Source organism: Hemitrygon akajei, chromosome 16 (assembly GCF_048418815.1).
Source record: "Hemitrygon akajei chromosome 16, sHemAka1.3, whole genome shotgun sequence".
In the NCBI taxonomy this organism is placed as follows: Eukaryota; Metazoa; Chordata; class Chondrichthyes; order Myliobatiformes; family Dasyatidae; genus Hemitrygon; species Hemitrygon akajei.
In genome coordinates, this window is record NC_133139.1 from 68,143,824 (window position 1) to 68,157,534 (window position 13,711).

The 13,711-nt window shown below is 39.1% G+C and overlaps 1 protein-coding gene across 7 annotated transcripts in view; it reads left to right on the plus strand.

Annotated features, from left to right (window-relative positions):
• brd4 (bromodomain containing 4) overlaps positions 1-13,711 on the plus strand; it is a 182,513-nt gene that overhangs the window by 66,576 nt on the left and 102,226 nt on the right. For all 7 annotated transcript variants that reach the window (XM_073069094.1, XM_073069093.1, XM_073069090.1 and 4 more), the window contains one exon: positions 11,235-11,372. In XM_073069094.1, coding sequence (XP_072925195.1) covers positions 11,235-11,372 — 138 coding nt within the window. The remainder of the gene's footprint in view (positions 1-11,234; positions 11,373-13,711) is intronic.

Sequence of the window (13,711 nt, forward strand, 5' to 3'; positions counted from 1 at the left end):
AGGAATCTAGTTGAATTTGTTAAAAGGAAAGGGGGATTTGTAAGGGTTTTTATTTTTAATGAGATCTTTTAAATTCCTTGATAATCTGGATTTATTTTGCCCCCCCCCCCCCCCCCCCACTGCAGTTAATTGTTTTTAAATACTGTTAATGGTATGATGGGCAGTCTTCATAAAACAAGGTCCATTAAACAAAAGAATTAAATGACCAAGGCTAGTATAGTGGTGCTGCATTAGTGGAGCTGTCTTATGGCTTCAGTGATCTGGGTTTAATTCTGATCTTTATCAGTGTAAATTTTACATTCTTGTTACCATCTGAGTGTCCTGGGCACTCCAGTTTCCTTGTACATCTCAAAGACTAAATTTGCATGTGTTGATAGCTGGTGAAAGAATTGATGGGGAAATAGAAACATAGAAAACCTACAGCGCAATACAGGCCCTTCAGCTCACAAAGCTATGCCGAACATGTCCTTATCTTAGAACTACCTGGGTTTATCCATAGCCCTCTATTTTTCTAAGCTCCATGTACCCATCCAGGAGTCTCTTAAAAGACCCTACTTTATCCACCTCCATCGCTGCCGCCGGCAGCCCGTTCCACACCCTCACCAATCTCTGCGTAAAAAAACAACTTACCCCTGATATCTTCTTTATACCTACTTCCAAGCACCTTAAAACTATACCCTCTCATGCTCGCCATTTCAGCCCTGGGGGAAAAAGCCTCTGACTATCCACATAATCAAATTGTGTGAATGAGTCTGTATGATTGAATACATTTCATGGAAATGGGAGAATTCTGAGAGCTGGCAAAGGCTCTTGGTAAAAATGACTGCCTTCTAGGTTGTAAGGGAATATGAAAGTATTGCGATGGAGTCTGATCCATGAATGTCTAAGTTTATGACAATCAAATGAGAGCAATATTATCAACTGTTAAATTAAAGCCATGTTTTCAAAAGTTTTTTTTTAGTATCAAAGCCTGTATTTGACTGTAGCAGGTTTCTGATATTCAGGCATTGGCTTTTACTTGGGGACCAATTAATTATACTATGAAGTAGCATCAGTGAGAGTAATAAGATTTTTTTAATTTGTTTAGTTGATTTTTATGATTGGCATGATGTCATGAGTATTGTGCCACAGGGTAGTACTGTACTGTGGCTTCACAACTTATGTAAATAACCTGAAGGTATAATGTCATGGTTGTTGAATTTGTTGATGACACAAAAAAGTAGGTAGGAAAGTTGATTGTAAAGAGGACACAAATCCCCAATGGGTCAGAGATGGGAGATGAGTAAGTGAGCAAGGGTCTGGAAGATGTATATTGGGGAAAATTTTGAAATTATCCATTTTGGCAGCAAAAATGACAGTTGTATTCTATGTAGTTATAAAGAAGGCAAGACAGCAGCTGTACGTTATTAAAAGTTTGAAGAGATTTGGCATGTAAACAAATACACGCAAAAATTTATAGTTGTACCGTGGAGGGGCTGCTGCACAGGACCAAAAGAAGCTGCAGTAGGTTGTAAATCTTGTCAGCTCCATCTTGGAGTACTAGCCTACAAAGTACCCACGACTACTTCAGGGAACAATGTCTCAGAAAGGCCGCGTCCATTATTAAGGACCTCCAGCACCCTGAGCATTCCCTTTTCTCACTGTTACCATCAGATAGGAGGTACAGAAGCCTGTAGGCACACACTCAGCCGTTCAGGAACAGCTTCTTCCCCTCTGCCATCCCATTCCTAAATAGACATTGAATCTTTGGACATTACCTCACTTTTTTAATATACAGTATTTCTGTTTTTGCACTTAAAAAAATCTATTCAATGTATACTGTAATTGATTTACATTATTATTATTATTTTCCTTATATTTATTTTTTTCTGTGCTTGATTCTGTATTGCATTCAACTGCTGCTGCTAAGTTAACAAATTTCACGTCACATGCTGGTGATAATAAACCTGATTCTGATTCACAAAATGTTAGAGATTGCAGAGCTCTGAGATGAAGTGAAATCTGGTGGCCTAGTGCAAAATTAATGAAAGGTTAATATATTAAGGCTAGCAATCTTTGTTAGGAGAATTGAACAACAAAGTTGAAAGGTTACCCTTCATTTAGAGAAGGCATTGGTGAGGCTCTACATGGAAGATTGTGAATAGTGCTTGTCTCTTAATTAAGAAAGCATCTTAATTTAGACAGTCATACCTTTTTTGAATTTTGGAAATTATTATAGCTCACTTCCTCACCATGGTGGTAGTAGAATAACTGATTATTTTAAAAAGTTAAATAGATTCTTGATTAGAAGGATGAATGTTTGCTGTAGGTGGTATGATAAGGAGTTGCATTTACAGCCAGATTAACACTGATTTTACCGACTTGGCAATTTCAGTTTCCTAGTTTGTGAATTGAATTCCTGGATATCAGGTTGCTGTGGGGAAAAAATTAAAATTAAGAAATCCATGTCATGCCATCATTGTCTGTAATCCTTGCCCGAAACCTGACTGACAATTTTTACTCCCAATAGCACCATGTAAAGTTGCCATCTGTTGGGGATGACTTGCAGTTTTCTGCTTGTGGCCCTTTCCATGGGGAAGTAATGCTATATCAGTGTTTTGACAAGCAAGATTAACTATCTTGTTTACTTGGGTTGTAGAATTCATCTACTTTCTATGCCAATAGAAGAATTATATTAAATTTCTAGGCTTCTGATCTGATAATTTGGAACAAGCATTTCATGTCTTGTTGCTTTGTTTACTTTCTAAACTAATTTTAAGGTTTCAGCTCACCACCAAATTGTAGGATGGCTTTGTACTAACAGAACAATTTAACTAAATTCTGGCTTCCAATTAGGAGAGGAATAAAATGTGGTTGTCAGCAGTATAGATATCTAAAACATTTTTATTTATTTTTCAAACAACTAAAGGAACCAAAACAGGGAGCAAAGCAAACTGATTAGGGGAAGAATTGTAAATATCCAAAAACAGTGTTTAGAAATGTTTTCAATTTTTCCCTCTGTTCTCTTGCTATGCAAGTTTTTGTGATGATTTATATTAAGGATGGAGTTTCAACAGTTTTATTGGGAGTGGGACATTGAAAGTAATATTTTTGCTCTGTTTGTTATGTTACATCAGCCTCATAATGGAGTTTAGTAAAAATTCAAGATTTCTCTGGCTTAGTTTCATTAGTTTCAGTAACTAGATTTTCAAATCACATTATGCTAGTTAATGATCTGAAATTACCAGGAAACTACTAAATGTTGATCCTGGTATGGACAAAATGTGTTTTCAGACCCAGCAGTGTGTCTGGCTCCTAAATATCCTCTAATGTGGTCTAGCAAGTCAGTCAGTTGAATAATTGTGGCAGTGTTGAAAAGGAAAATGAAGTTGGATACCTGGTATTGCCCCATCCACCAGATTTCGATGCAACAAACTGCCTGCTAGTCCAGTTGATTCTGTGTAATTCATCTAATAGCTGATGAATACAAGCTGTCCCCATGTAATGATGGGTTCTGTTTTTGCAGATGCATATGTTAATTTGTGTTTAAGTTTGAAAATACAGAGAGATCACTCTATCTTCGTACCTCCATGATAAATAGCATCACAAGTCTTATAAGCAAAAGCAATTGCTAACAAGTAGGGAGATGGGAAACTAGTTCTGCCATTTGGAGGAACATTGGATTTCTGAATTTAATAATTATGCAGGCGTGTCCCTTAGGACATTCATAACCCAGGGATAGTTGGTAAATTGTTAGCTGTCCCACAGCCAAATTGTACTAAGACAATTAAACCTTTAATATGATGTACTAGTTTCTTCATCAAGAACTCTGAGGTGGGAGCACATGCTTCATAGGTCCTTTGTGTTGTTAATGTGGATCCAGATCCCATGAGTTAGAAAATTGACAAGGAAACTGCAGTTCCCTTAGTAGGAGCACTGAAAGTTGAACAGAATGTATCTGCAAGTGTTTACAGCATCCGATAGCAAGAATAGTTTGGTTGTACCATTGCTGTTCAAGCCATCTGAGACCCGAAGGATATAGTTGTCAAATTGGATCTGCAGCAAGTAAGGAGTGAACCAACAAGAAGGATAACCCAATTTGTCCTCATCACCAGTCAACCCATGGGGTATAAGTGCTGTTAGAAGTGATTGCTACATGTATCTTGTGAAGGCAAAGCTGACTTTATCACATCCAGTGCACCCAATCTTAATTAAAGTGATAGTCTGGCAACATTAACAGGTAGCAAGGTTCAATGAGCAATCAGCTACAGCATACTATACCTAGCATAGTATGTAGCTATAGTATACCTAGATATATATTCTATGGTCCATTATACTGGAAACAACACCAAACACACCAAAAACTGAAGTGTGTCAGTCTATGTAATCTGCATCATAGGATCTACTAAACTGCAAAAACAACATGCAGTGGGGAAGTATTCACAACTGTGGTCAGCACTGATGAATGAGTGATCCTCAGCTTCCTTCTGAGATCCCCACCCTGGAAACCACTCTTCAGGCAATTTAACTCACTCCATGTGATGTAATTGAAAATGCCGGGTACAGATATCTAAGAAACTTAGCAAAATCCTTACTGTAGGATTCCAGGATTTACTTGCTCCTTTGGCCAGGCTGTAGCAGTGCAGCTACAACATTGGTTCTTAAAATTCACTAGGTACATTTGGTTCAGAAGAAGTTGGCCAAGTGCAGACTGGTCTTTTTAATTGGTATACCCTTAGCCATCAGAAACAGTTATAAAACTGAGGTCAAACACGAGGAAATCTGCAGATGCTGGAAATTCAAACAACAACACACACAAAATGCTGGTGGAACACAGCAGGCCAGGCAGCATCTATAGGGAGAAGCGCTGTCAACGTTTTGGGCCGAGACCCTTCGTCAGGATTAACTGAAAGGAAAGATAGTAAGAGATTTGAAAGTAGTGGGGGGAGGGGGAAATGCGAAATGATAGGAGAAGACCAGAGGGGGTGGGATGAAGCTAAGAGCTGGAAAGGTGATTGGCGAAAGTGATACAGAGCTGGAGAAGGGAAAGGATCATGGGATGGGAGGCCTCAGGAGAAAGAAAGGGGGGGAAGCAACAGAGGGAGATGGAGAACAGGCAAACAACTAAATATGTCAGGGATGGGGTAAGAAGGGGAGGAGGGGCATTAACGGAAGTTAGAAAAGTCAATGTTCATGCCATCAGGTTGGAGGCTACCCAGCCGGTATATAAGGTGTTGTTCCTCCAACCTGAGTTTGGATTCATTTTGACAATAGAGGAGGCCATGGATAGACATATCAGAATGGGAATGGGACGTGGAATTATAATGTGTGGCCACTGGGAGATCCTGCTTTTTCTGGCACACCGAGCATAGGTGTTCAGCGAAATGGTCTCCCAGTCTGCGTCGGGTCTCACCAATATATAAAAGATCGGTGGGAAGGGATGGTGGGGGGGGGGGGGGGGGAGACGAGTGGACAAGGGAGTCTCGTAGGGAGCGATCCCTGCGAAAAGCAGAAGGGGGGGGAGGGAAAAATGTGTTTAGTAGTGGGATCCCGTTGGAGGTGGCGGAAATTACGGAGAATTATACGTTGGTGGCATCAAAGGAAGAAAACTACAGTGGCTGAATTTATAGTTCACTGATTGTTAAAAAGCCAATCATCCAGAACAGAGGAGTATCCCAGACAACCACACCTTCCCCCACCACCCCACTAGGGATAGGGTTCCCCTTGTCCTCACCTACCACCCCACCAGCCTCCGGGTCCAACATATAATTCTCCATAACTTCCGCCACCTCCAACAGGATCCCACCACCAAGCACCCGTCTCTCTCCCCCCACCCCCAATCACTTCTCACCAATCTCCCTCCTGGCACTTATCCTTGTAAGCCGAACAAGTGCTACACCTGCCCTTACACTTCCTCCCTCACCACCATTCAGGGCCCCAGACAGTCCTTCCAGGTGAGGTGACACTTCACCTGTGAGTCGGCTGGTGTGATATGCTGTGTCCGGTATTCCCGGTGTGGCCTTCTATATATTGGTGAGACCCGACGCAGACTGGAAGACCGTTTCGCTGAACACCTAATGCTCTGTCCACCAGAGAAAGAGGGATCTCTCAGTGGCCACACATTTTAATTCCACATCCCATTCCCATTCTGGTATGTCTATCCATGGCCTCCTCTACCTGTCAAGATGAAGCTACACTCAGGTTGGAGAACAATGCCTTGTATTCCATCTAGGTAGCCTCCAACCTGAAGGCATGAACATTGATTTCTCTAACTTCCATTAATGCCCCCTCCCCTTCTTACCCCATCCCTTATTTACCTATCTATCTTCCCCCCTTTTTCCCTTTTCTCTCTCTGTCTTTTTACTCTCTCTGTCCCGCTCATAATTCCTTGCCTGCTCTCCATCTTCCTCTGGTGCTCTCCTCCCCCTTTCTCCCTAGGCCTCCCATCCTATGATCCTCTCCCTCTTCAGCTGTGTATCCCTTTTGTCAATCAACTTTCCAGCTCTCAGCTTCATCCCTCCCCCTCCTGCCCTCTCCTATCATTTCAGATCTCCTTCTCCCACTTACTATCTCTTCTTTCAGTTAGTCCTGACAAAGGGTCTCGGCCTGAAACGTTGACTGTACTTCTTCCTATAGATGCTGCCTGGCCTGCTGTGTTCCACCAGCATTTTGTGTTTGTTGCTTGAATTTCCAGCATCTGCAGCTTTCCTCATGTTTGCATTGCCAGAAATGCTGGTTGCTCAGTTCTTTTTGCTACTGCATGTGAGCTAATCCATGCTTGTGTAGAGATGAACAACACTTAAGCATTAACCATTGAATGCCATGTAACTTTGGTGCCACAAAATGCCAGGCAGTATTTATGTTGAAAAATGCATCATTTGAAGTGCAGACAATTAAGTCCTGATCACCATTGACTAGAGTCAGTTTCACACATTTACTATAGGGGCAGGGTAAAGGTTAGAAATTCTGCTGCAAGAAACTCACTTGGCCCCTCAAAGACTTATCATCTTTCCATTGTTTATAATAAGGTAGGAGTGTAACAGAGTACTTACTCTCCCCTTGCCTGTATCTGTCACACTAACAGCCCTTAAGAAATTTGACAATATCCAAGGCAGTTGTTTGATATTCACCCTACCAATTCCATACACTGGCTGCAGTATGTACCATCTGCAAGATCTGTAACATTATATGCACCATCCAAGCCTGCATCCTTAGGCACATAAAAGGACAAGGAACTTCAATTACACAGGAGCTCCCCTATCTGCAGGTTCTTCTCCAATTTACAGACCATTCTAATATGAAAATACATCACAGTTCCTTAATTGTTACTGACTCCTGTACATATGTAGGCATACACATGCACCATTAGCACTGTTACACCATTACTAGAAGGAGGTAGCACAACCACCACCTCACAGAGGCTGATAGGGATAGGAAGTATCTATCTATCTATCTATTAAGTGCTGGTTTCGTTAATGATGTCCAGAAATGAATAAATGTTTTGAAATTTTTCATTATGTTGAGTAATACACAGAGCAGACCAGTTAATTCTATGAAATCAAAGTTATTTCTTGACCGTGGGAAGAAATCAATTGCATCACATTTCTGTGACTGTCAGTTTCGTGTTCAGAAGGTACTTTGTACAGCCAAATTATCAGCTTCAGTGATACGTTGATGTGCTTTAAGTTTAACAATGAATATTCTGTTGTGCAAATTGTTCATGTATTCGATAGGTTGGGAGGGGATAATTTGGCGAGCCAAATCAATGCTAATTAGTTTGTAATAAAGATGGCCAAAAATACACAATTGTAAGATGATTGAATTGAACTCCTTTATTAGTAATTGAAGTCCTAATGGTGCTAACAATTCAGATTTCCAATCACTATGTCAAATCAAGTATTTTAGGCTTTCACTTCAAAGTAGTTATTAGATTTCATTAAACTATTCCACTCACCAGTTATGTTGTATCAGTTACTAACATGCCATTTGGATACTTTACAGTTTTGGACAGACGTAAGTAAACACTGGGTAGTTGTAAATCTGTATGGTTCACTGACTTAAGTCAAGTAAACTGATAAATTTGCCAAGTCTTATGAAATGAATTTAGTCCAACAAACCAGCAGTATTGGAAACAAAACCACATGGGGGAACTGGCACAGACTTGGCATTTAAAATTGCTTTGAAATTGTGAGTTGTCTTGAATAATTTTGACTTGGAGTGCAATAAACTGATGTTTTAAAGTTTGTTAATAACTTGTATGAATTATGCTGCTCTTGGGTACTGAAATCTTTGGAAGGATTTAAGTTGACCATGGAAGAAACTGGTTATTTGACTCATTTGCAGGAGCATTTGACCAAGTTCCACTCTCCTGCTCTTCATAACCCTCAATTATTAGTGCCTATCCACTTCTGAGTGCCATAATTGAAAATGCTTCCTCTTGCTCACCCCTCCCAACCCAACATAACACTACATTTCATATTCGATACAAATACTTTATTGTCACCAAACAATTGGTACTGGAGCGTACAATCATCACAGTGATATTTGTTTCTGCGCTTCACAATTTTCTAACAATTCCCTGCATCCATTGTTCAAAAGAAAAATACTGTCCCTTTGCTATTTCTGGTCCTTTGGCCAATCGCCAGTATCTTTCTAAAATCTTCTCACTTATCTTGAGACTGACAACCAGAAATGGGCATAATTTAAGAGGTCTGGCTGAAGTAGTGTTCTAAAGTTAATTATGATCTCCTTGCTTCTGTACTAAAATCCAGAATCTTATATACTTCATCAGCACGTCATAATGTCTTTCCATTTCAATGGTTCAGGCACATGTAACCCAGAACTCTGTCCCAGTATCACTTACAGAATTTAGCACCAGTTATCTTGCCTCTTTGGTCTTTCTATGTAATTGTAAATCTTCAGGTTTCTATATTAAATTTTACCTGATGAGTCCACAAGCTCTCCATTTTCTACTGAATTTATTTTGCTCTGTGTCTTTTAATATCTACAAATTTGTTTAGTTTATCTTATATGCCTGATCTATGAATATAAATTGACGAAGGTTGGGATTCTTGTATCAGCCCACTGGAGAGCACTAATGTATGCTTCCTTACATTCCAAAGGAAACTTGACAATTGCTTTCTTTTTACTTAACAAATTTTCTATAGGTGCTAGCTACTGTGTCTTTTATTCCACAGGCCTCAACTTTGTTGACAGCTTATTATGCATCACTATTAATCTTTTTGAAAACAATACTACAATTTCTTCTGATTCTCTGTTTCCTCATTGAAGAATTTTCAGATGACTTAAATTTGCTTCAAGCAAATTCATGGGACTTTTCCACATCAATTCAAAATTTAAATGCTTTATCTTTGTCTGGTTAACATTCTGAATTTTTCTCCACTGCAAGGTTAAATTTAATGGGATGTGGAAAGAAAGTTAACATTTCAAGTGCAACACTCTTAGAAACTGGGAAAGAGTTATAAAATTGGCTTTTAGTTGCAGAACAGGTGTGGAAGTCGAATCCGAATAAAGTCACTCAGAGACCGTATAAATACAAACTCTTTATTCGAAGCACCCGGGGTTTACTAAGTTAGTCACTCAAGCAGGAACAGTATGTGACTCTTCCTGCCTGATCCACCAACTAACTCACAGTTCCTCTTATGAATGGATATATTAATTCAGGTACCCCCACACAAGACAGGCTGGAGCCAAAGTTATCTACTACATGGCAGTCTAAAAAGACAAATTAGAGAATAGGCATAATGGCCTCACATTACACAAAACAGACTGTAGCTGTCCTATCTCTATGCATGACTGCACAAGGAGATAAGCATCCTGAAACCCTAGCTGGTTACCTTCAAGAAGAAATATTGCTCAGCATTGAAATTAGCACATCTGTTGATCATCAGTGGTTTTTTTCAGAAAAACAGGCTGCTATTGTTTAACTTAACATGTTAACCCTTTTACATACTTTATCACAAGAAGTATGGATAAATCTATAATAAGGTGAGACCAGATTGAGAAGGGATTCAGTTGTACAGTTGAATGGGTTGATGGGGACAATTAATGGGTGGTTAATCTTTGAGTTATCTTTAAACCTGAAGACTGCTTTAGAAAAGGAAGGGGGGAGGGAATCAGTCTTGGGTTGCCTCTGGACATGTTTCTCTGGACTATCAATGTTGAGCGCCTTGATGCAAATGCATCTGCTAACTAATGTATCTCCTTCATGCTCATTCATGTTACAGAAGTTTTTAATTTCTGTCATTTGCCGCATTGTATTGTAGCAATAATGCATTTAACAATGCAGGAGACGGTCGTTAGTCATTCAACCCACTAGGCCTGGGGCCCTCCCCCACCCAGAGACCAATTCTGTTGGTCCTATCGCGCTGCTTCTTATTTCCCTGTACCTCTAATTTCTCACAGCTACCCCTAACTGCAAAATTGAAGATGGGGAAATTCAAAATTGTTTTTAACCATGGTCAAAACCATTTTTAATTGTATATTTTTCATCTGTTAATTTACAGAAAGGTAGATTTTATACCTTTTAGTTTTCTACTTTTAGTGTATCACTTAGTGCACTGCTTTACAGTGCCAGTAGTCAGTTTAATTCTAGCCTCTAGGAGTTTGTACGTTCTCCCTGTGACCGCGTGGGATTACTCAGGGTGCTCTGGTTTTCTCCACATTCTAAAGATGTATGGATTAGGGTCAGTAAGTTGTGTGCACGCTACATTGGCACCAGATGCATGGCAACACTTGTAGGTTGACCCCAGCACCTCTTTAGACTGCGGTTGTTAATACGAACAACACAGTTCACTCTCTTTAGATGTTTTATTCTATATGTGACAAAGCTAGTCTGTATTGACATTTGAGCAACATTTCAGAAAAATAAACTGACTAGGAATATTTCCTCAATATAAGTTTAAACTGTTTTAGAGAGTAATGTTGCCAAGATCTTGTTTTGTTAACATTGGCCTCATTGAACTTGTATTTTGAAATTGTTCATCACCTGTGCACCTCTCACAGTTTATTAATGAATCCAACAACAAATTGATTCAATGAAGTTTCTATTTATCTGTCTTGCAACAACATGATGCTGATAAATGAGTTGTCTCTCTTCACTGCTCCAGCTCATCATTGCTTGCCTAATTTAATCCAAAAGCAAGAATGACTGTCTTCAACCACTGACAAAATTGTGCTGCAAAATTTAATTATTTTCAAAGTTAAAATTTTATCTTTACAACTTTTTTTTCCAGGATTATTATAAAATTATCAAACATCCTATGGATATGGGAACAATTAAAAAACGCTTGGAAAACAATTACTACTTGAACGCCCAGGAATGTATTCAAGACTTCAATACCATGTTTACCAACTGTTACATTTACAATAAGGTAAGAGTGATGCATGTTCAACAAGATAGTGGAAAAATAAACAGCACTTTTTCTTGCAGGTAATTGAAAATGAAAATATTGGGATCGATCATGTGCAAAATGAAAAGGAAAAATTTTGTAATGATTTAGATTGTTGCTTTCTCTGCTTTACGCAACCCCTTTTCTAAAATGGTGAGCTCTTTGAAATATGATTCTGCTGCGTAAGTAATTGTCTTGTAGCTCAGACTACCTGAGATTTTTTATAGAAATTTTGGTAAATTGTTTGCTCCATGATTGAAATTTTGTCGTACATGAATAGTTGAGTAATTACTTTTAATCTCAGAGAAATGTATGAAATATACATCCTGAATTTCTTGTTCTTCAGACACCCCTGAAAACAGAAGTGCCCCAAAGAATGAGTGACAGTTTAAAAATGTTAGAACCCCAAAGGTCCCCTACTCCCCTCTCATATACAAGCAGCAGCAAAGCCACGACCCCCCATCCCCACCCACCTCCACAATAAAGCATCAGCACCCTCCATCCACCAAGCATGCAATAGCAAAGTCCCCAATAAAGACCATGTTTGCAGTACAACAAAAAATAATTGTTCACCTGACAATTCGACATACCACAGGTATGTGCGTGCTCCCTCAACCCCCCCCCCCCCCCCCAATAAAGGGAAAAGAGGTGTCCCTTTTCACAGTGAGAGGAGAGACATAACAAAACTTGCTGATTTATGGTTTTAAAGGCCTGTTTCAGCTTCATTTCAAGTGAGTTCATAGGCTGTGAGTGAAATTATCTCCTCTGGTTGCAAGAGGCATCAAGTGCAATCCATCTCATGGCAAATGGGATTCACCACAGAAAGAGGATCTGAAGCATTTGTCATTCTTACCAAAAATCTTACTAATGCACAGTCAACCTCAAGAATATGCAGATCTGTAGTTAATAAGTCAGCAGAGGACAAGGACTTGGTGTGAAATACAAGTAAATTGAATATTAGAAATCCACTTGTTCTTCACGGTGTACTGCTAGACTGTAGCATTAGAATCTAAAATAATTGAGAACAAACTTGTGTCAGTTGTGTTTTTTAAAAAAAGTCTTTCTTAAGTAAATTTGGCTAGAACAAGTTATAATTTTAAAATTATTTTTAGTGCAGAGGCACTTAATGTTCATTTTGAGAAGTCTGGCATTTTTGGATCTTAACTGAAAGAAATAGAATGTCCTGGAGATAATAATTTTGGAATTAGAAACTAAATATTCTGACAATTATCTGTCTTTTGATTGATCTGACTATTCTGGAGAACCAATGAAGAAAGCTGCTATTAAATTGGATGAAATTTTTCTGTAGGATGATCTTTAGTGTGATTAGTGATGAAGTTGTAGTAGATGGCACCTTGGTGCTCCTCTGTACTTTATTGCCATGATTTAAAGTTACTTTTTTAAAATGAATCTAGCAAATGGACATACAGTTCATAAAATAGGCTGTATCTGTGTTTCACTTGCGATGTCTGGAATTGTATTTGGCCTACAGATTGAGACCATGATTCAATTTTCAAGGTTTCAGATTTAACTGCCCATCATCTTCCATACACCTTCCAGAGTTACATAATTTCAGTAATACGCAGAATGTCCATTGTTTCTACCCAAAAGAGGAAATAGAGGAGGTGCAATGAAGATTAATGAGATCATCTTCAGATGTGGATATATCCACACAAGAAACTGCAGATGTGGGGAAGTAGAGCAAAAATAAGCAGGGTGCTGGTGGAACTCAGTGGGTCAGGCAGCATATATGGAGGCAAAGGGATAGCTGACACTTTGGGTCAATATCCCGCATTAGTCCCATGAGAAGTCACTGAGTTGATTTGGTCTTTATATTTTGAAGAGGTAATCTCTGAAACTTATAAATTTCTTAGAAGAAATTGTAGGATTGCTGCAGGATTTAAGTTCTTGGCTGAGGACTAGAGCTTTTAAGAGGCAGGCCACTTAGGACTGTGATGAAGGGAAATGTCATAATTTGAGGATGGTGAACTTTGTTTGACTTCCCTATCCTGGAAAACTGTGGCTGTAAAACAGTAATAAACTTCTGGATATTAAAGGAATAAAAGGGCATGAAGATGTGCAACAAAATAATTTGGAGGTAGAAACACGATCTTAATGAACAGCACTAGATGATCAGCTCCTAAATACATTTTTACATCATAGTCTGGTGTAAGCCACAGCCTGGGGCAGCAAACATTGAAGGTTTTCTGTAGGCCATCAAATGTTAGAGTTAATTTGGTCATGGTGCGAATCAAAAATTAAGAGTATGAAAGAAGTATAAAGCCATAATATCAGGAGTTCAACCTACATAGGGACCAAAC